The following is a 19,123-nucleotide window of genomic DNA, read 5'->3' as shown; positions in this document are numbered from 1 at the left end:
GAAGGCAAATTCTTAACCACTGGACCACGAGGGAAGTCCCTTAATGGTGATTTTAAAGATCAGTTTCTGCTCCCCAAATTTTGGTCTAAAAGAAAAGAAGCTTGTTTTGCTTCATAAAAGGCTGAAAGTGTTTCAATCTCTAGGTAAAAGACAGTAAGCCTTCAGTGGTTATAATGTGGCAGTTGAAACTTTTCTCTTTTTAAATATAGGAAAAATAGAGATATGAAAGCCAAGTTTAGGAACTGCCTTATTGGTGGTATGGTGAACAGACTCCCAAGGTGGCTTCCCACTGAGAATCAGGCTGTTGTAGCATCTCCTCCCCTCCAGTGTGGGCAGGACCTGTGACTGCTCCTAACCAATAGAATATGGTGAAGGTGACGGGCTATCACTCCCATGATTATATTACATTACATAAGACTCTATCTTGCTAGCAGACTGGCTCTAGAGACTTTCTACCATGCTGGCTTTGAAGAAGTAAGCAGACATGTGGGGAGGCCCAGGTGGCAAGGAGCTAAGGGCAGCCCCTAGGAGCAGGGTAGATCTTTCCCTAGTCAGCCTCCAGATGAGAACTCAACACTGGCCAACACCTTGACTGCAGCCCTAAAGAGATCCCATCTAAGCTCCTGAGATAATAAATGTGTGTTGTTTTAAGCCACTACATTTGTGTTAATTTGGTACAAAGCAATAGAAGACTAATAGAGATGGGGTCTATGAATTTTAAAGTATATCTTTAATCATGTAGTAATTGTATTAATTTCTTATACATTTCATAAAAAGGATGATATATTGTTTAGTGGAAATTTTATTTATTTATTTATTTATTGGCCATACCGGGTGGCATGCGGCATCTTAGTCCCCTGACCAGGGATCGAACCTGTGCCCCCTGCATTGGGAGCGTGGAGTCTTAACCACTGGACTGCCAGAGAAGTCCCAAGTGGAAAATTTATATCTAATGTTAAATTAGAAATATCTCTCAAGTGCAAGTAAATTTGTATACAGAAATAACATCCCTGTATAAGACTACTAAGTAATTAAAAAAAAAAACTAAAATGTTTATATTTAAAGGAAGTTTCTCTTAAAATGTAGTCACATGGGGATACCCACTATGTACTTATGTTAAGTGTTACTATCATTGCCCAAAATATTTGGTACATTACTCTTTTGGAATATTTTACAATTAATTTATTAGCCATACAAGATTAATCCCAATACTGAATAGTCATACATAGTCCTCTATTATCTTTTTAAAAGCAAAATTGGTGTTAACCAGCTTAATCACCTAATTAATTCACAAAACTTTCCTTCCAATGATTTATTTAAAAAATAAATGGGTTTCCCTGGTGGGGCAGTGGTTAAGAATCCGCCTGCCAATGCAGGGGACACGGTTCTGAGCACTGGTCCGGGAAGATCCCACATGCCGCAGAGCAACTAAGCCCATGCGCCACAACTACTGAGCCTGCGCTCTAGAGCCCACGAGCCACAATTAGTTAGCCCATGAGCCACAACTACTGAAGCCCACGTGCCTAGAGCCTGTGCTGTGCAACAACAGAAGCCACCGCTATGAAAAGTCCGCGCACCACACCAAAGAGTAGCCCCCGCTTGCAGCAACTAGAGAAGCCATGCACAGCAATGAAGAACCAAAGCAGCCAAAAATAAATAAATTAAATAAATAAATTTAAAAAAGTAAATAAATAACAAATAAAAAATAAAAATAAAAAATAGGGCTTCCCTGGTGGCGCAGTGGTTGAGAGTCCGCCTGCCGATGCAGGGGACACGGGTTCGTGCCCCGGTCCGGGAAGATCCCACATGCTGCGGAGCGGCTGGGCCCGTGAGCCATGGCCGCTGAGCCTGCGCATCCAGAGCCTGTGCTCCGCAACGGGAGAGGCCACAACAGTGAGAGGCCCGCGTACCGCAAAAAATAAATAAATGAATGAATGAATGAATGAATGAATGAAATCCAACTCAAGAGATGCAGCCTGCCATTACTGAGGGTGCTGAGGCTCTGAATGTATGTAATTTTAAAAAAGAGGAATTTCTAAAAATGTACTGAACATCACTGGAATAAGAATACAACTCCCTAATTCCTCAAAAAGTTAAATATAGAATTACTGTATGATCAAGCAATTTCACTCCTAGGTATATAACCAAGACAAATGGAAACATAGGTCCACATGGAAATCTGTACACAAATGTTTATAGCAGCATTATTCACAATAGCCAAAAGGTGGAAACAACCCAAGTATCCATCAACCGATGAATGGCTAAGTTGTAGTATGTACATAAAAAGGAGTACTATTCAGACATAAAAAGAAACAAAGTGCTGACACATGCTATAACTCAGATGAACCTCAAAAACATTGTGCTAAGTGAAAGAAGCCAGACACAAGGGTCATATATTGTATGACTCCTTTTATATGATAGATCCAGAATAGGCAAATACATAGAGCAGATCCATGGTTGCCAGGGGTTGGAGGGAGGGGGTAGTGGGGACTGATTACTTAGCAGACACGGTATTCTTTTTTTTTTTTTTTTTTTTTTTTTTTTTGCGGTACGCGGGCCTCTCACTGTTGTGGCCTCTCCCGTTGCGGAGCACAGGCTCCGGACGCGCAGGCTCAGCAGCCATGGCTCATGGGCCCAGCCGCTCCGCGGCACGTGGGATCTTCCCGGACCGGGGCACGAACCCGCGTCCCCTGCATCGGCAGGCGGACTCTCAACCACCAAGCCACGAGGGAGGCCCAGACACGGTATTCTTATGAGGTGATGAAAAAGTTTTGAAATTGGAGCAATATGTCAGTTACACATCACTGTGAATACAGCAAATACTACTGAACTGTATATTTTAAAATGGTTAATTATATGTTATGTGAATATCACCTCAGTTTTTTAAAAAAAGACAAACAGCACAGCTTTCTGAGGAGACTACTTTGACTTTTACAGCCCTTCACTGGATAAATTTCCCCATGTGACCACAAAGGAGCAAGGCAATGGCTCTCAAACTTTCGTAGACCCGTATCTGAATCGCCAAGAATGCTGGTTACAGTTCCTCATTCCATGCAGTGTGGGTGGGTCCAGGAATCTGCGTTTCTGTAAGTTCCCAGGCGGAGCTGCTACCGCTCTGGAGGATGCTTTGAGAACCAGTGGAGTCAAGGGAGAAATGGCTGCAGCCAGGAAGGCCTGTTTGTGTGGCTGGGTGGGAAGATGTGCAAAAACGGAGTGGAATTAGGTGGAGTCTAGTCTATAGACCATAACGAGCTTTGGTAGCCAGTGCTGTGGAGTTTCGACTCAAGAGGGGAGCACAGGTAAGAATTATATTTCTAAAATGTGACATCAGCATGGAGAGGTGAAAAATTACAGAGAACTGAACATTAAGTTGGTTGGTTAAGAACCTTAAGGTTTTTGAATGTAGATATAGATTCAGGAACTGTGTGATGGAAGAAATAGAGTTCAGGGGTATTCACTCGGCTGGCTTACCCAGTTCCACATGAAACTTGGCAAATGGAACTGTAAGTCCTATTCTTACTATATCATGAGACTGGCTATAAATCACTGCCTAGTGTTTCAATGGCCATGATGAAATACACTCAACTTTACATGAGAAACATGATCCTGGTAAAAGTTTTAGAGCTGTTTGCTTTTCCATGATAGAAGACCTCCACAGCAACCAAGCAAGAGAACAGAATTTAAAACGACTCTCCTGGCCACAGAACTAGCATAGGTAGAACTAATTAATAAAAATCAAAATAGGAGTGACCAGAAAGGCAGGACTGTCTGAATTCTTGACACTGGCTGACTGAACACCTGATTTTGAGGAACTGGGATAGGATATCATTGATGCCTGTGGATTTAGTCCAGTGGCAGGTCTAACTCTGTAGTCTATTATCACTTAAAATTTTTTTAAGTTAAAGGAAGAACAACGTACTATCAGTGATATCAGCTGTATATAACCAACTAATGCCTATAAAAAACAAGCCATGCAGATGAGTAAATGCTAATAAAATGCCCCAAATATTCTGTAGACTTCTTCCCTCTCCTCAAAGGAGAAAGGAAGGGGTCTCCTCAAAGTAATTTTAAAAATTCACACGTGTCCAAGTTATCTTTCCTTTCTATCATTGCTATAAAATGTTCTCCAAACCTTTCAACAGGCATTTTCTAAATGACTCAGGTCATAAGGGAGATCAAGCAAGATAGTGAGGCCTCAACCACATCCATTACCAGTATTAAAATGCATGTCTTAATAGTGGTGGGAAATGACGTCTTCCTTTATGAAAGAAAAATAGTGTATTATAAGTGTATGAATAATTCAGCCTCTATCAGGTTGCAAGTCTAATGGAAACACTTACTTCTTTGAGAGCAGCTGGGATTTTTTTCTGTTTCCTCCCTGATGGAATACTATGTAAGACTGATGATAAGGTGCTTGAAGGAGATTTGTGATTTCCAGGAGATCCAATCTTAGGAGAGTGCTGGTGATCTAAAACAAATCGGGTACACTTATATAACCAATGGTAAGCATTGTGCAATTCAATTTAATCCAAATCAATAAACGTTGTTGCATAAATATCCATGGAAGGATACTTAAGAAACTTATGACACTTCCCCAGGCTAGAAGTTGAGTGGGAGGAAGACTTCCCACTGTCTATGATTTTATACTTTTTCAACTGCAAGCCACATGAAAGGATTGACCTTTTGCGCCTTAAGAATTCTGAAACATGTTTATGTACTATCAACTTTATAAAAAATTGAAAAAATTTCCCTCCTGACTTTAAAAAAAAACCAAACTGACAACATCATTTAGTATCCAGATACATGACCAAATAATATTACAATGAACAAAATGCTAGAAAAGGGACTATGAGACAAGATGAGGAAGTAATTAATTTTCACTGCAGAGGTTCAAGGAAAGCTGGGAAAAGAATGAGAGTTTTGAGTTAGCGTTAAGGTATAAGTAGGAGTTTGCCAAGCTAAAAAGTGGAGGAAGAACACTCCATGAAGACAAGTCAGCATAAGCAAAAGCACACAGATATGAAATTAGTTCATCTATTTGGAGGTGAGGCTGGTTCTAAGGACTGTCTTTTAGGCAGTGGGAAATCAAAGGCCTTTTGGGCTGGGAAGTAACACGAGCAGACTGAACTTAGAAAAATAAATCTGGCAGTAGGAAAGAGGAAGGATTTGCAGCAGAAAAACCTGTTAGGAAATTAGGACAGTAGTCCACATGAAAGATAATGAAGACTTTGTTAGGGCTGAGGTGGATAAAGAATTCAAGAGCAAGACAGGTTTTTCAAACATAAATTTGACAAGATTTACTGACCAAATGGGTGTGTGTGATGAGGGAGGAGTATTCAAAAATGAATTTTGAATGTTTGAGCGTATATTATATAACCAGAGAACAAAGGGAGGAACATAAGGGTGGCAAAAGATTAGGTAGACGTGTCTTTTTGGAAAATGTATACAGATAATAACAAACGATTCCTCTATAAATATATGGATTCTGAAATGGCATGTCATCTAGTTATATTCATTTAGATATTCTCATTGATGACGAAAAGCTATTCTTCATCAACATGAAGGATAATCTTTTAAAAATTTACATCCTTTAAGTTTCAGGATCTCGTCCTAAAATATAGACCTGAACTGCATTCACCTTAACTGTAGGGATGGATACTTGCAAATAATGAACAGGCAGATACGATTTATCATTTTGTAGTTGGCGAAAAGCTGCACATTTAGATGTAAAATAAAACCTCACTACATCAGTCCAAGTGATTAGAATACGGCTAACAAAGTTCTACCTAGTATGTTTCCATAGAGAATTACTTTACTAATAGATAAAAATGATTTGTAATGAGCACACAGTTGTGAAACTAGAAACTTGAAAATTATTTGGAAGTTAAAGTTCCCCTGTAACTACTCCAAGCCTTTTATCCTGTGATTACATTTCTATAATCAGGATCCTCAGCAAAACCGTTTTCAGAGTAAAAATAAGTTTCAGTCCAACCTTTCTTGGAATTACCACAAACTATGAGTTAAGAAAGCTGAACTAAGTTAAGAAAGCAAGATACTTAATATTTTGAGAGAAGTATCACCAATCATTTTGCTAATGTGCCTAAGATGATTCTTTCAGAAGGTTGCCTGAAAGTATTTGGGGAATAACGGAATTTTCAATTAAATCTTTACTTATATATTACCTAATTTCTGCAGTTCTTGGAAACAATGTTCACATACTCTTGCTGGTTGATTTTTCAGGTAATCTAATCCATATTTATTTGATGAACAAGCTTGGCATACAATCTGAAAACACATTGGAATTATTTCATTTAGAATAACCTTTGTATCTAAACCACCAGTTATGTTACAATTTATAGTTCTGTCTACTTTTCAAAACCTTTTCATAGTCACTGAGTCTGAATAAAAATTCAGTGGAGCTCAGGCATGTAGGGAACTCACACACAATACCACATTTGAAGAGGCCACAGATTATTACTGAGTGCTTACTACAGATAATAATATACTAAAGGAGTTAACATGTGCAAAATATTTAGAACAGTGCCCGGTGTGTAGCAAGTCCTATGTTAGCTGTATTTACCATCTTCGTCATCATCGTCACTGTCATCATCACTGCTGCAACTATGAACACCTCTGCTGTGCCTCTTCCCAGTGTCTGGCCCAGATTACATGCTGTCTAAATAAGACCCATTAAATCTTTACAGTAACTCTCGGATGTCATTGTTACGATGCTCATTTTACTAATAACGTCGTGAAGACTTAGAAACATCACTAGTGATAACTTCAACACTGAAAGTTTCCTCCTATTAAGAACTTAGTATTTAGATAAATGCAGTTTCAATAATTATCTGTAAATGTGAGCATCTATTTCATTTGAATGTATTAGTTTTTTTTTAAAATGAACATGATCTATTATTGACATTCTGAAGTAATCTTGGGCTAGGAAGAGCTAAGTTCCCTAATAAGATTGCCTTGTGCCTAAATATGTAGAGGAGATATCAGCCACGATTCAGTGTCTCCCCCCACCCCCAATGGTTTACAAGGAGAAACGTGCTTCTTCGTTATGTACAGCGTAGAGCTAGTGAAAATCACAAGGGAGGTGAGTGTGATCCTCTCCAACCTTTCCGCAGGCCCGGCAGTGATGTCGTCTCCAGGTCAGAGTAAATTCACTTGTGCAGATCATACACATCGTAGCTCTGGTATCAGGAATCCAGATGGGAGCCTTGGATCCAAGAGGACTAACTTCGTCTTTATCTTCTGAGTCAGCCTGTGGAAGAATGACTTCTGATTATCTCTATGCACACTGCCTGCTACAGCATCGAGCCTTTTTATTTGGACTGGCAACTCACAGTGCTGACGGCATCATTAAGGATGTGGATGAAATATGAGCTATCATATTTTTCACGTTATTAGGATATTAAGATTAGCTACATTCCCACAATCCTCTAGTGCAAAATTAACTTTAAAAGAGGCCTGTGGTAGTGCAATAACAGCCAATTAGTTTCTTCCTTAAACTATACTGTATTTTCTACAATGAGGCTTTAAAACTAGAAAAAATATGACTGCACTATGTGCTATCATAGACTTGTAGTTAGACATTAACAGAATGAATATTTAGCGCTGAAATTACGCACACACCTCCAATCCTTCTGTGAAACACATGTTGCTTTTCTAAACCCCTGGGAAAAGTTTCTTGAAGGTAAAAACGATTTGAAATGCACTGCAGAAACATAAGAAGGAAAAGACAATACCTCATCAAGACTCCTACTAGGACAGAATGTGGTTCTTTTCTTGGCATACTCTTCTATTGACCTGGAAATCGCTTCTAGCCATTCATCCCTTTCTGGGGCAGAACTGTTGGGGGCAAAAGAGAGTTCTGTCAACCAGATGTCTGTCAGCTTTTATTCTTTGCCTTTTTCTTACATCTTTTCCTTCTGCCATGGCAACAGATTCCACCACCCTCCAACAATGCTAGTCACAGGCAACAACTCGGAGGTTTACGTGCACAAATAATCAGAGCAGGCATTAGAGCACACACGGCATTTTAGCAAACACAATGCTTTTTTTCTTTCCAAAAATACCGCTTTCTACTGAATGGCTTTTGAAGTCTCCTAAATTTGGAGGTATTTTTGTTTGGTTTAAGGGCTATTCATGCAATTAATAATTATGATTATTTATATAACCAAGGAGTTTCCTGAGATATAATCCTAGAATCTAAAAATATTCCAAGAAATCAAGTTTCAAATCCAAATTTACAGCACAGAATACTACATACTTTTAGGTTACTAAATATTCTAGAAAGGGCACTGGAGTCAAGGAAACATATTTTTGGTGTCATAAATAGATGTTGAAGGAGTGGTTAATAAGGGAAATAGCCTTCAGTGGTTGTTAGGGTTCCTCTACCTATTTGGCCCATCACATTTTCTGTTCTTAACCCTCAGTTCATCAGGAGCTATGTGACTCGAATGTAGGTGGAAATGGGCGAAACAGGGGGAAAGCCTGCTCAGAAAAACACATTCTTGTTCTCCGTTTTTGCAACCACACCTCCCTCTAAAAAAAATGCTATGGTAACTCAGAATCATCACTGGTATCGCCCATTTTGTTTTGCATACTCAAGAGGGAGAGGCACATTTTAGGTATTGTGTGTGTATGTGTGTGTGTTTGTAGAGACAGAATTTAATAATAAATTTAAATCTCTATCATGATAAAATCCATCATAATAATGGGAATGTGATTGTATAAGAAAATGTCAACTTTCCTTTTTTTAAGAGAAGCATACTAAAGTAGGTAGGAGTAAAATGACCTGATATTTGTAATTTGTTTTGAAGTACTTTAGAAAACAGGAAAATTTGTGGCAGAATCTAGGTAATTTTTGAGTCTGGGTGACTGAATATGCAGTTTCATTGTATTATTCACTCTAATTTTAAGTATATTTTAACTTTTAAATAGTGACTCTAAAATGAAAAATTCCATCACAAAAAATGATACAAATAGGCATATTTTGATGAATCCAAAGCAGGTCAAGGAGATAACTTTAAAAACCACTCACCTTCCCCACAATAATCATTCTCAGAAATGTATCTTCCTACTAAATGGCTTTCAGTGCCTTTTAGAAAATGCACTCATATGGATGTTAAAAGGAAGATATCAAGTTTACAAATAAAATTTTAAAACTAGTATATTTCTCAAAGTTTCATTATATACCAAAACCAAAATAAAATAGAAACAGCCCCTCTCTCTCTAAACCAAACAAAACCTGCCTGCCTCAGTTACCTCTACTATGCTATCATCACTGCCCCAACTAGCTGCCGCTGATTTAACATTTACTACGTATCAGCCAACTATGCTGAATGCTTTCTTTGCAAATATCATCACTTCTCATCCTCAGAGGTACCCCATGGAAAATACATTGGATCTTACACCCCATTCCCCCAATCCCAACGTCACACACCATCACCATTTACAGAAAAGCAATGTGAGGATTTGAACTGTTAGATAATTTGCTTTAGATAACAGGCTCTGTACTAAATGGTGACTTGGTATCAGATCCAAGTGTGGCTAAGGATGGAACCCTTCACCACCATGTCACCTCTGGCCTCTGTTCCTGTTCTCTGAAGGACTACACTATGAGAACATAGGCTCAGGTTCCAAGTAAACATTCATAAAATATTACTGTCCCCCCTGCCCTCTCTCCCTCCCCAACTTTTCACTGGAAAAAGTAACAGAAAGTCGAGAGGCAGATGGCTAATTTGAGGATTGCCGTCTGATTTTTCTGGAGCCCTGGGAGCACGTGGAATGTGACTCGACTGTGCAAATCATGTCACGTATGCTGTTCTTTCATTTAATCATTCCTGGCTCTCTCTTGTGTGGGGTTCTGCCAAAACAATGTTTATCAGCTGATAACACATTTCTCATAGACCACACACATTTGCCTACAGCATCGAGTGGAGATGTTCTAGCTCTGCCTTTGTGACATGGCTAGTAGAAGAATCAGCATCTTCCTCACAGAAAAACACAGTTAAGCCAAGTATTCTTTTCTTTATGGAATGTGGACATTACCAGATAGCAAATTTGCATTAAACAAGCACCATTTCCCCAATGAATGGAAATAATTTCTAAGGGAAAAAACTCTCCAACAGAAGAGATTTCTGGTGTGTTAGACCTTGCCACACTATTTACTTCTTGTGTTAACTGTGGGATGCAACTCTGAGGTCCAAAGGCCACATCACTTAAGTTTATTTGAGTAACATTTACTGGGAGCCTTCTATGGGCCAGGTACTACGCCATGAACTGGGCACACAAAGTACTTGCAAGGGCTCACATCTAACTGAGGTGAGACATAAAGTCAGGTAAAAATTACCATATGATATAATAAATGTAAGATAGATAAGTAACATAGAAGTAGTTAATTACCTTATTTGGGTTGCAGGGAAGGCTTTGCAGAGGTGATGACTAAGGTGCTATTGGGACAACTACAGGTGTTTGACAGGGAACTCTGCGGTCTCCCTGTGCACCCTCAGCCAGTCTCCTAGCTTTGGTCATCGTCTCGAGGCTGATGACTCCTCAGGATATGCCTCTAGTCCAGTCTTCCTTCTGACATCCAGCTCCTGACATCAACTGCCTCCTTGATGACCCCATTTTGATGATTTATAGGCACCACACATTCAATATGCACATCTGAACCTAAATTCCTGATTTTTCTCCTAAAGCTGCACCTTTCCCAGTTTTCCTTATCACAGCAATCCAATACGCTATACAGGCTGGAGACTCACTCTTTCTGCCTCTCTCCGTCCCAATACTCGTCTCCTTCAGTTCCCCTCCCAAACCATCCTCCACAGAGCAACCAGATGTTCTTTTTAAAAATGCCAATACGATCACATCATTCCCGTGTAGAAACCTTTCAGTGGTTTCCTGTGGCTCTTAGGCTAAAGACCGAAATCCACAAGACGGTTCTGCATAATCTTTCTCCCTGGCCCTCCAGGTTTATCTTGGGTCACTCTCCCTCTCATTCGCTATGTTCATGACACACTGGCCTTTTAGTTCTTTGAATACACCATGTCCCTTTCCACCTCAGGACCTTTGTATACACTGTTCCTAATGGCCAGAAGCCTCCTCCTTTTCTCTCTGCCTAGCTGTCCAACAGCTACTTATCCTTCTTAACTTAACAGACACAGGACTTTAGGGAAGCTATCCCTAACTGCCCTTTTTCCACCAAATCTAATTTAAGATCCCTTGTTTTACAGCCTCATAGCACCTGGTAGTTTCCCTGTATACTACTTAATCTCCCTGATAATTGACTGTGGTAATACTTGCTAAGTGTATGTCTTTCCTAATGGACTATAAGCTCAGAGAAGGAAAGGCCCTTTTCATTGTCCCCTGTATCCTGATGCCCAGCAAAATGCCTGGCCCAGGGGAGACGCTCCATATTACTTATTGAACAAAGGGATGAATTCTAGGTGGAGGTAGCCACCTGTGCAAGGCAGAAGGATGTGAAGTAGGCTGGCATGCATGAAGAATCATTAGCAGATCCATATGCTGATGGAACATGCCATGCTTTGGTGGGGTTGGTGACAAGGAGAGTGAATGGAGATCAGGCTGGTGAGGCAGACAGGAGCAAGATCACAAGAGGCCTCCTATCCCTTTTTCACCTGTTACACTGTACCTCAGTGTGGTTGGGGGAATTCAGAAGGAGAGCCTGGCATATGGGTGGCATTTAGTATGTGTTTGTTCCCTTTCTTGCATGCATGCCACCTTAACCCTCCTGTGGAAATTTACTTTTCTTTTATCAATAACTTTCCAGTTTTATCATTCTCCTGCATACCCCACATTCACTCCATCCTGATTGGCTCTACCTGATTGAACCATTTCTTACAACTATAGTCCAGACATCACCATCTACAACCTCCTACCTGGTCTCCCAACTTCTACTCTAGTCTCTGGCGGTCCACTTCTACGAGGCAGACAGTGTGCTCTTTTAAAAATAAAAATGAGGTCACACCAATTCTTAGCTTAAAACCTTTGGATGGTTTCCCATCACACTTAAAAATCCAATGATCTTGCTAAGGTCTAGGAGGCCCATCTGAAAAAACACTCGACATCCAGATATTTACCTCATAGGCAACCAAAGAAAGAAAGATCAACCATCATTTCCTGAATTGTTTAATTTTTAATAAACAGAATTTTGTTTTTATAAAAGCCTATTTTAGTTAGAAAACTTAAGTGCAACTGAAAACTTAACTTCCCTATAGGCATGTCCTCTTTGGATCTTTTTTGTTTGTTTGTTTTGTTTTTTTTTTGTCTGTTTTTAAAAGACTTTTTTTTGTTTTGTTTTGTTTTTTTACAACTTTATTGGAGTATAATTGCTTCACAATGGTGTGTTAGTTTCTGCTTTATAACAAAGTGAATCAGTTATACACTCTTTGGATCTTTGAAAATAACTTTCTTGATTTTAAGAACCAGGCTTAAGTATTTGCCAGGAGCCTGATGTACAGGGACTTGATGTTCTTTGCACTTTTGTTCAGACTCAAGAAAGAAAGAAAAAATAGGGCATAGTTCCAGGTGATCAGGCATTTACCTTTTTTTTTGGCCGTATGGGATCCTCGTTCCATGACCAGGGATCAAACCCATGCGCCCTACAGTGGAAGTGCGGAGTCCTAACCACTGGGCTGCCAGGGAATTCCCCTACTTTCACTTTCTAAATACTGATTTGGAGGATGCTTCAGGTGCCCCCTGCCTTGACGGAACTCTGCTTGCTCTTGCTGGTAGCTGGGAAACACTTGACAAACCCTGAATACAGGAATTTGTCTTCTCCTGTCATCCTGAGATTTGGTGTCAGGCAGCAGTGGCCATTCCATTTCAGAAGAGTGACACGACCCAGGGAGATGCTCTTGCGGTCTGATTTGGGAAGTCAGCACATTTGGTCTCAGTCCTTGACATCCACAGACATAGGCAATGTCAGAATGGTTAAAAGCATGAATTTTAGTGTCAGATTCAAATTTCAGCGTCACTGCTCTGCTACTTAACAGCTGGTTGGCTTTTTTCACCATAAAATGGGTATAATAGTAGTAACTTACCTTAAAAGGTTATTGTGAAGATTTGATGAATTAATACACAGAAAGTGCTTAGGATAGTCCCTGGCACAAAGTAAGCGCTACATCAATGTTTGCTCTATTTTTATTATGTCAAAGGTGAGATCTGAGAGCCGCCCAGACTTGTTATGCAGATTCAGCAATGGAGCAAGCTATGACTGTTGGTGGCTCTCCCTTCACCAGTCAAATCCTGCCACACATGCACTTCTACCACTCAGCCAATATATGTGTGTATGAGTCACACAGCCCCAGGTTTCCTCAGTACTTGATTTACATTATGGTAATATATTTTGATTTACACATAAGTCACTGTAGGTTCTGATTTGAGGCAATGTGGTATGTCATAATAACAACAGATTTAAAAGCAGAAAGTTTCTACCTGTATCCTGACTTTGCCAGCTATGCATCCTTAAGAAAGCAACTCAATTTTTCTGTACCTTAGTCTTCCTCCTTTTTATGACACCTACCTCAGTAGATTTGTTATGACCTCTGAATGTTACACGAAAACTTCCTAGTAAACTATAAAGCACTAGATGTTTTTAAAAACATTATGTATCATTGTAAAATGACTTGAAATAACCACTTTTAAAAAATGATCAGCAGGGCTTCCCTGGTGGCGCAGTGGTTGAGAGTCCGCCTGCCGATGCAGGGGACACGGGTTCGTGTCCCGGTCCGGGAGGATCCCACATGCCGTGGAGCAGCTGGGCCCGTGAGCCATGGCCGCTGAGCCTGCACATCCGGAGCCTGTGCTCCACAATGGGAGAGGCCACACAGTGAGAGGCCCGCGTACCGCAAAAAAAAAAAAAAAAAAAGATCAGCAAAGCACTTTTCGGCATTATTATTCCATTCAGAGGAACATTTTAGTCTTTGTACATCTAGCACACTACTGCATCAGCTCTTAGACATCCTACCTACATTGTAAGTCAAGAGTAAACTGCATGGTATTAGGAGAGAAAAGAAAGGGAAAAAAATAAGTTTACTAGTTAACCTAAATGTGAAAAATGCTGGAGATGTTTGACTCTGCAATACTGACAAATGTTCACCCATACATTTTTAAAATTTACCTGGCTGAGAGTATGAAGGAACGTTCTACACTTTCAATCTTTAGTTCATTCTGATATGCCTCTTGGGTGGGTTTTCTGACCTGGAAGAAAACAAAATGATTGAGCAGATTCATCCAATTGAACACCTCACTGCTGAAGCATAGCTAAAATTGCCCAGTGCCCCCACGGCTGACACCCACCCCCAGCCTTCATATTCAGCTTGATCTACCATCACTCTCCCTCATCTGCTCTGTGCTCCAGATGAATTTAAATACCCACATACAAGAAGGCCCAACTTCCCCACCTTCAGGCCTTTGCTCACACTATTCCCTGTACCTAGAATGCCTTTCCCTACATCTCAGCATGGCCAAATGTGACCAATTCTGTAAGGCTCTTGGCTCTTCCTCCAAAAAGACTTCCTCAAGTCTCCCTCTTCCTAACTACCACCAATCCCTCTACCATGTCCCACCAAAAGCTGCACGTTCTTTATTTTCTGAGCTCCCACAAACTTTAACTGTGCCTTTATAGTGATATTTATTACTGTCTATTTTATAGGTATTGATATGCAGCGTATTAGCTTCCCAACTAGTTGCTAAACTCCTGGAGGGATTGGAGTAGAGGTGGAGACAAAAGGATCATGCTTCAATTCATCTTTATATTTTTCACTAAACCGATAACACATTTTGTTTATAGTAGTTCTCAGTATAGTAGTTCTCAGTATCTTATGACTAAATTAATGTATGAGGGAACAAATAACTACAAAAATGAATGAATGAACAGTAACACATGGAGAGAGAAGAGATAGAGATATGAGAAGATGATTATCTTAGGGCTTTTTCTCTAAATACATTTGGGTAAAAAAATATCTTATGCAAAAAAAAAAAAAAAAAAAGAAAAACCTTCTAACAGATGCACAGACCTTCATTCCAGCCAACGAGAGCATGTTGTTCAGTTTGTACATCCCGGACTGCACCGGTGTTGTATACAACAGAGCATCATTAAACTGAAAGTAGAAACATTTCATAGGACAAAGTAAAGCAACGAATTTCAGCTACAAAGGTATTGGTAAGATACAGGAATAAAGGAACAATATTACCTCTTTAAAACTCTCTGAATAGAATACTTATATTCTGCTTATAAAACCAGAACCACCTAGAATGTTCTATTAGAATATTACTAGAAGGCAATTTCTAGAAAATGTGCTTTCTTTCCAAGTTCTGTAACAGATTTAACGTTTTCTGAATTCTAAATCCCACCTAAGGTATTATAATCTGCCAAAACAAATCACTGATTGAATCAATTTTTCCAAATCAGAGATGAAATAAACTAAATTCAAAAAGGAAGTGAATTTCTAGTTATGTATCATACAAGACTTTGTTTCCCATACTTGACATGCAAACAAGCAATCCAGCCAGTCAAAGATCCTACTAAAACTGCTGTCTGAATGTGCCAATCTTATCTGTCCTGAACAACCGTCTCCTTTCATTAAGCAATTATCCCTGCCTCGGGCTCAACAGAAACACACGTGGCCACTTACCAGAAAAAACATTCGGGGCTGCATGACTTTCCGAGATAGCTTCATCAGAATTCCTTCTTTGAGAAAAACCTGATTCATCCAAACAAACACCCATTTAGTACCCTCACAACACAACTACAATATACATATACATGTAATTTCCTTTTCAACCTTCTTTCCCCAGAATTATTTTGCGTGGAGGCTTGGCAGACATAGTTTACTTGTTACTTTTTACAGCCATGGCTTCTCTTTAAACCCTGTAAGTCATTTAGGAATTGGATAAGCCAGCAGAGTTTCATAACTCCAATACTGAGCCCAGGGGTACCATATGGTTTGAAATGTAATTGACTGAGTGTGTACTTGATCTTGAGGCATAGCCAACATCCTGACAATCGCACTTTGTAATTTTCCTGAATTCATTCCCTCAGTCACTTTTGTGCTCTGTGAAGAACATCAAAATACCAAATTTCTCCCTCCCCTCATAATCTTCTCTTACATTAAAGATTTTAATTGAAATTGTCTTTAAAGCTGTGTGAGGTCAGCTAGTATTAGACAATAAAACGATCCTATTTGATCAGATACTCTGTGGGGTCCCTTGCCGTTCTCCTAATTGAATTGGACTTCTTGTCACAATGACTTAAATCATGAATGTTTTGAAAGGATAGAATGAACTTAGTTGATCCAGATTGGGTCACTGAAGAGTAACAATAACAAATAACCTATTTTCATAACTCAAATGAAAATAGCTACAAACCGTGCCTAAATCCATTGTATTAAGTTTGCAAAAGGCAGTCTAAAACACTTACCCGTCCAGGCTGAACTATTTCATGGTGTCCATTTAAGCTGTACTGAATTTGCATAAGTTTCTGAAAGTTGTCCTACAGAAAGAGAATGCAGAGCATATGAAGGCACGGGCTCCCAGGTTCAACAGTACAGCAGCCGTTGAAATGAAGATACTTACTCCTTGCTTCATGGTGTCATTGGCATGGTTGGCTACCTCTATAACAACGGCAAGGGCATCTAAAATATGTAGGAACAGAAGGGGCATTCGATCACTATCATTACCAATGAATTGCAACACTGAGCAACTCCAGACAACAAGATGGCTAGTTCACAGCCACGGACCACTGCAGGAGATCAGTTAACTGTGAGTGGCCAGAAATACAGGCGATGCGGTTCGATGAGAGCAAAACCAAGGAAAAACAGTATTTATGAAACAATGAGCCAAAGAAAGACTCTAAAGATACATTACAGACCATGTGTATCAATAGTATGAACGTCAGGGTTGTTTTGTGCTGAGAGTTGATTATTCTGTTGAAGTTTACAAGGATGGATAGGATTTTACCTGGAAGCTGAGGACCATTCCAGGATAAACTGCCTTGGGAGAGAAGGATCCTGGGATAGGAAACCAGAATTATGAGGACCAGCTATTTAAGAGGGTCAGGGCTTAGCTGCCTTCTCTTAGTCTGATCCCAAGAGGGAAGAAATGCCACATGGAAGCATACTAGACCTTAGGAAATTACACACATTATTTTGTGAGTTGGGTTATTTAGCTTCACCTGTGTTTTATTCTTTTTATTAACCTCTTGCCTTTATTAAATGTTTTTGAATGCTTCAGTCTTGTCATCTTCATAACTAGATATAAAGGAAAAAGTCTGTACTTTGTCTCCTTTTGGGCTACAGTTGTTCTCAATTCAAGACAATAGTGTTCCCCTAGGGACACTTGGACATGTATAAGATAATTTTCGGTTGTTACAATGACTGGGAAGGTCCACTGGCCTTTAATGGGTAGGAGCCAGGGATGTTAAACATCCTGCAATGCTAATTAGAAATCCACACAAAGACGGTTATCTGGTATGACAGAAGCCCTACCATTGAGAAAAACTGGTAGGAGTGTTAAAGAAGGAAGCATGCCCTTCTGAGGCTGGTGTGGCAATGACAGTAATTGTCACTAAAAGGACTATTAAAAAAAAAATCAATTTCCAGAAAGGGTTTGAGGTGTTTTGGTCCAGCTACTATACCTACCAAGGGATACTCTTTCTGGTACCAACTCTGGAGGTTTCTATAGTCTTTAAATGTATTATTATCACCATTATTAAAGGAAAGCTGTATTTCCTTATAGAGACTCAAACCACGCATCAGAATTTACTGTATCTGGCACTCATCATGGCAGATATTCAAGAGGTGACCTTGGACACATTCCCTGCTTTCTGGCCTGCTTGAACTTCCAGCAGACAGGGATAAAAGCTTTAAAATTTAATGAATGGATGAAGTAAAAAAGCTGCTGCTATTTGGTCACCTGGCCTCCAAGCTCTGACCTCTCCCATCCATTCTGCAATTCTACTTTCCTCATATCATCCCTTTAAGAGGCCCTGGTGACTCTGTTCCTTTAACTCTTCTGCTTATCTTCCCAAGGTATATTAGTCTCATTTTCCCTCACCCTTGGGCAATCTCATCACTTTATTGCATTGCCTCTGGCCATACAGTGCACATCACTGTTCACTGCTTATCCTAAGCCAGGTCTTTGCTGAAGTGTGTAATTTCCTTTAAACAAGCTCCTTAATTTCTGGCCCTGTATTTGTTTTACCTGCAAAATGGAGCTAATAACTCACTTTCCTTGAAGGCAGAAGCCCTGGGACAGATGTTTTCTTGAGGCCCGATCTGCTAAAATCTGTCTAAAATATTTATCTTCATGAGACAGACTCTGACCTGGAATGCCCCCTCGTCCTCTCGTCCACCACCTCTCATCAACTCCTCTCTGGTTCTACTTCCCTCTAAGCAAAGCTCTACCTCTTCCATCCTCACACTTTCCTCCATCTTCCAAATGATTCTATACTGCTGAGTGCATCCTTACTTTAAAGCTATCTGCTTTGTTCTCTATCTGACGGGTATCATAGACTCTTCTCTTTCTTTTTTTAATATTTCTTTATTTATTTCATTATGCCGGGTCTTAGTTGCGGCACGTGGGCTCCCTAGTTGCAGCATGAGAACTCTTAGCGGCAGCATGCATGCGGGATGCAGCTCCCCAGCCAGGGATCGAACCCAGGCCCCCTGCATTGGGAGCGCGAGTCAGAACTACTGTACCACCAGGGAAGTCCCTATCACAGACTTTCTTCTTCAACTGAATTATATGTTTACCAGAGACAAGAAGCATGTCATGTCCCCCACTCCAAACTTTTCCTTTAAAAAAGCACCTTTAAAAGCATAACACTTGGGGCTTCCCTGGTGGCGTGGTGGTTCAGAGTCCGCCTGCCGATGCAGGGGACGCGGGTTCGTGCCCCGGTCTGAGAGGGTCCCGCATGCCGCAGAGCGGCTGGGCCCGTGAGCCATGGCCGCTGAGCCTGCGCGTCCGGAGCCTGTGCTCTGCAATGGGAGAGGCCCGCATACGGCAAAAAAAAAAAAAAAAAAGGCATAACACTTGCGAATAAAAGATGTTACAGAAGAAGTAAAATGATTAATAGAATGAATAAGAATCT

General features: G+C 40.2%; 1 protein-coding gene across 3 annotated transcripts in view; it reads right to left on the bottom strand.

The window, feature by feature from the left end:
* Positions 1-19,123, bottom strand: part of FGD6 (FYVE, RhoGEF and PH domain containing 6) — a 111,479-nt gene that overhangs the window by 6,417 nt on the left and 85,939 nt on the right. For all 3 annotated transcript variants that reach the window (XM_081248711.1, XM_081248713.1, XM_081248712.1), the window contains 9 exons: positions 16,609-16,667; positions 16,454-16,525; positions 15,669-15,737; positions 15,051-15,134; positions 14,153-14,232; positions 7,752-7,854; positions 7,121-7,267; positions 6,183-6,285; positions 4,341-4,468 (listed from right to left, as the gene is read on the bottom strand). In XM_081248711.1, coding sequence (XP_081104837.1) covers positions 4,341-4,468; positions 6,183-6,285; positions 7,121-7,267; positions 7,752-7,854; positions 14,153-14,232; positions 15,051-15,134; positions 15,669-15,737; positions 16,454-16,525; positions 16,609-16,667 — 845 coding nt within the window. The remainder of the gene's footprint in view (positions 1-4,340; positions 4,469-6,182; positions 6,286-7,120; positions 7,268-7,751; positions 7,855-14,152; positions 14,233-15,050; positions 15,135-15,668; positions 15,738-16,453; positions 16,526-16,608; positions 16,668-19,123) is intronic.

Source organism: Mesoplodon bidens (assembly GCF_964165515.1).
Source record: "Mesoplodon bidens genome assembly, chromosome: 11".
Classification (NCBI taxonomy): domain Eukaryota; kingdom Metazoa; phylum Chordata; class Mammalia; order Artiodactyla; family Ziphiidae; genus Mesoplodon; species Mesoplodon bidens.
The sequence above is the reverse complement of the archived record's forward strand: the minus strand, read 5'-3'. Positions and strand labels throughout refer to the sequence as shown.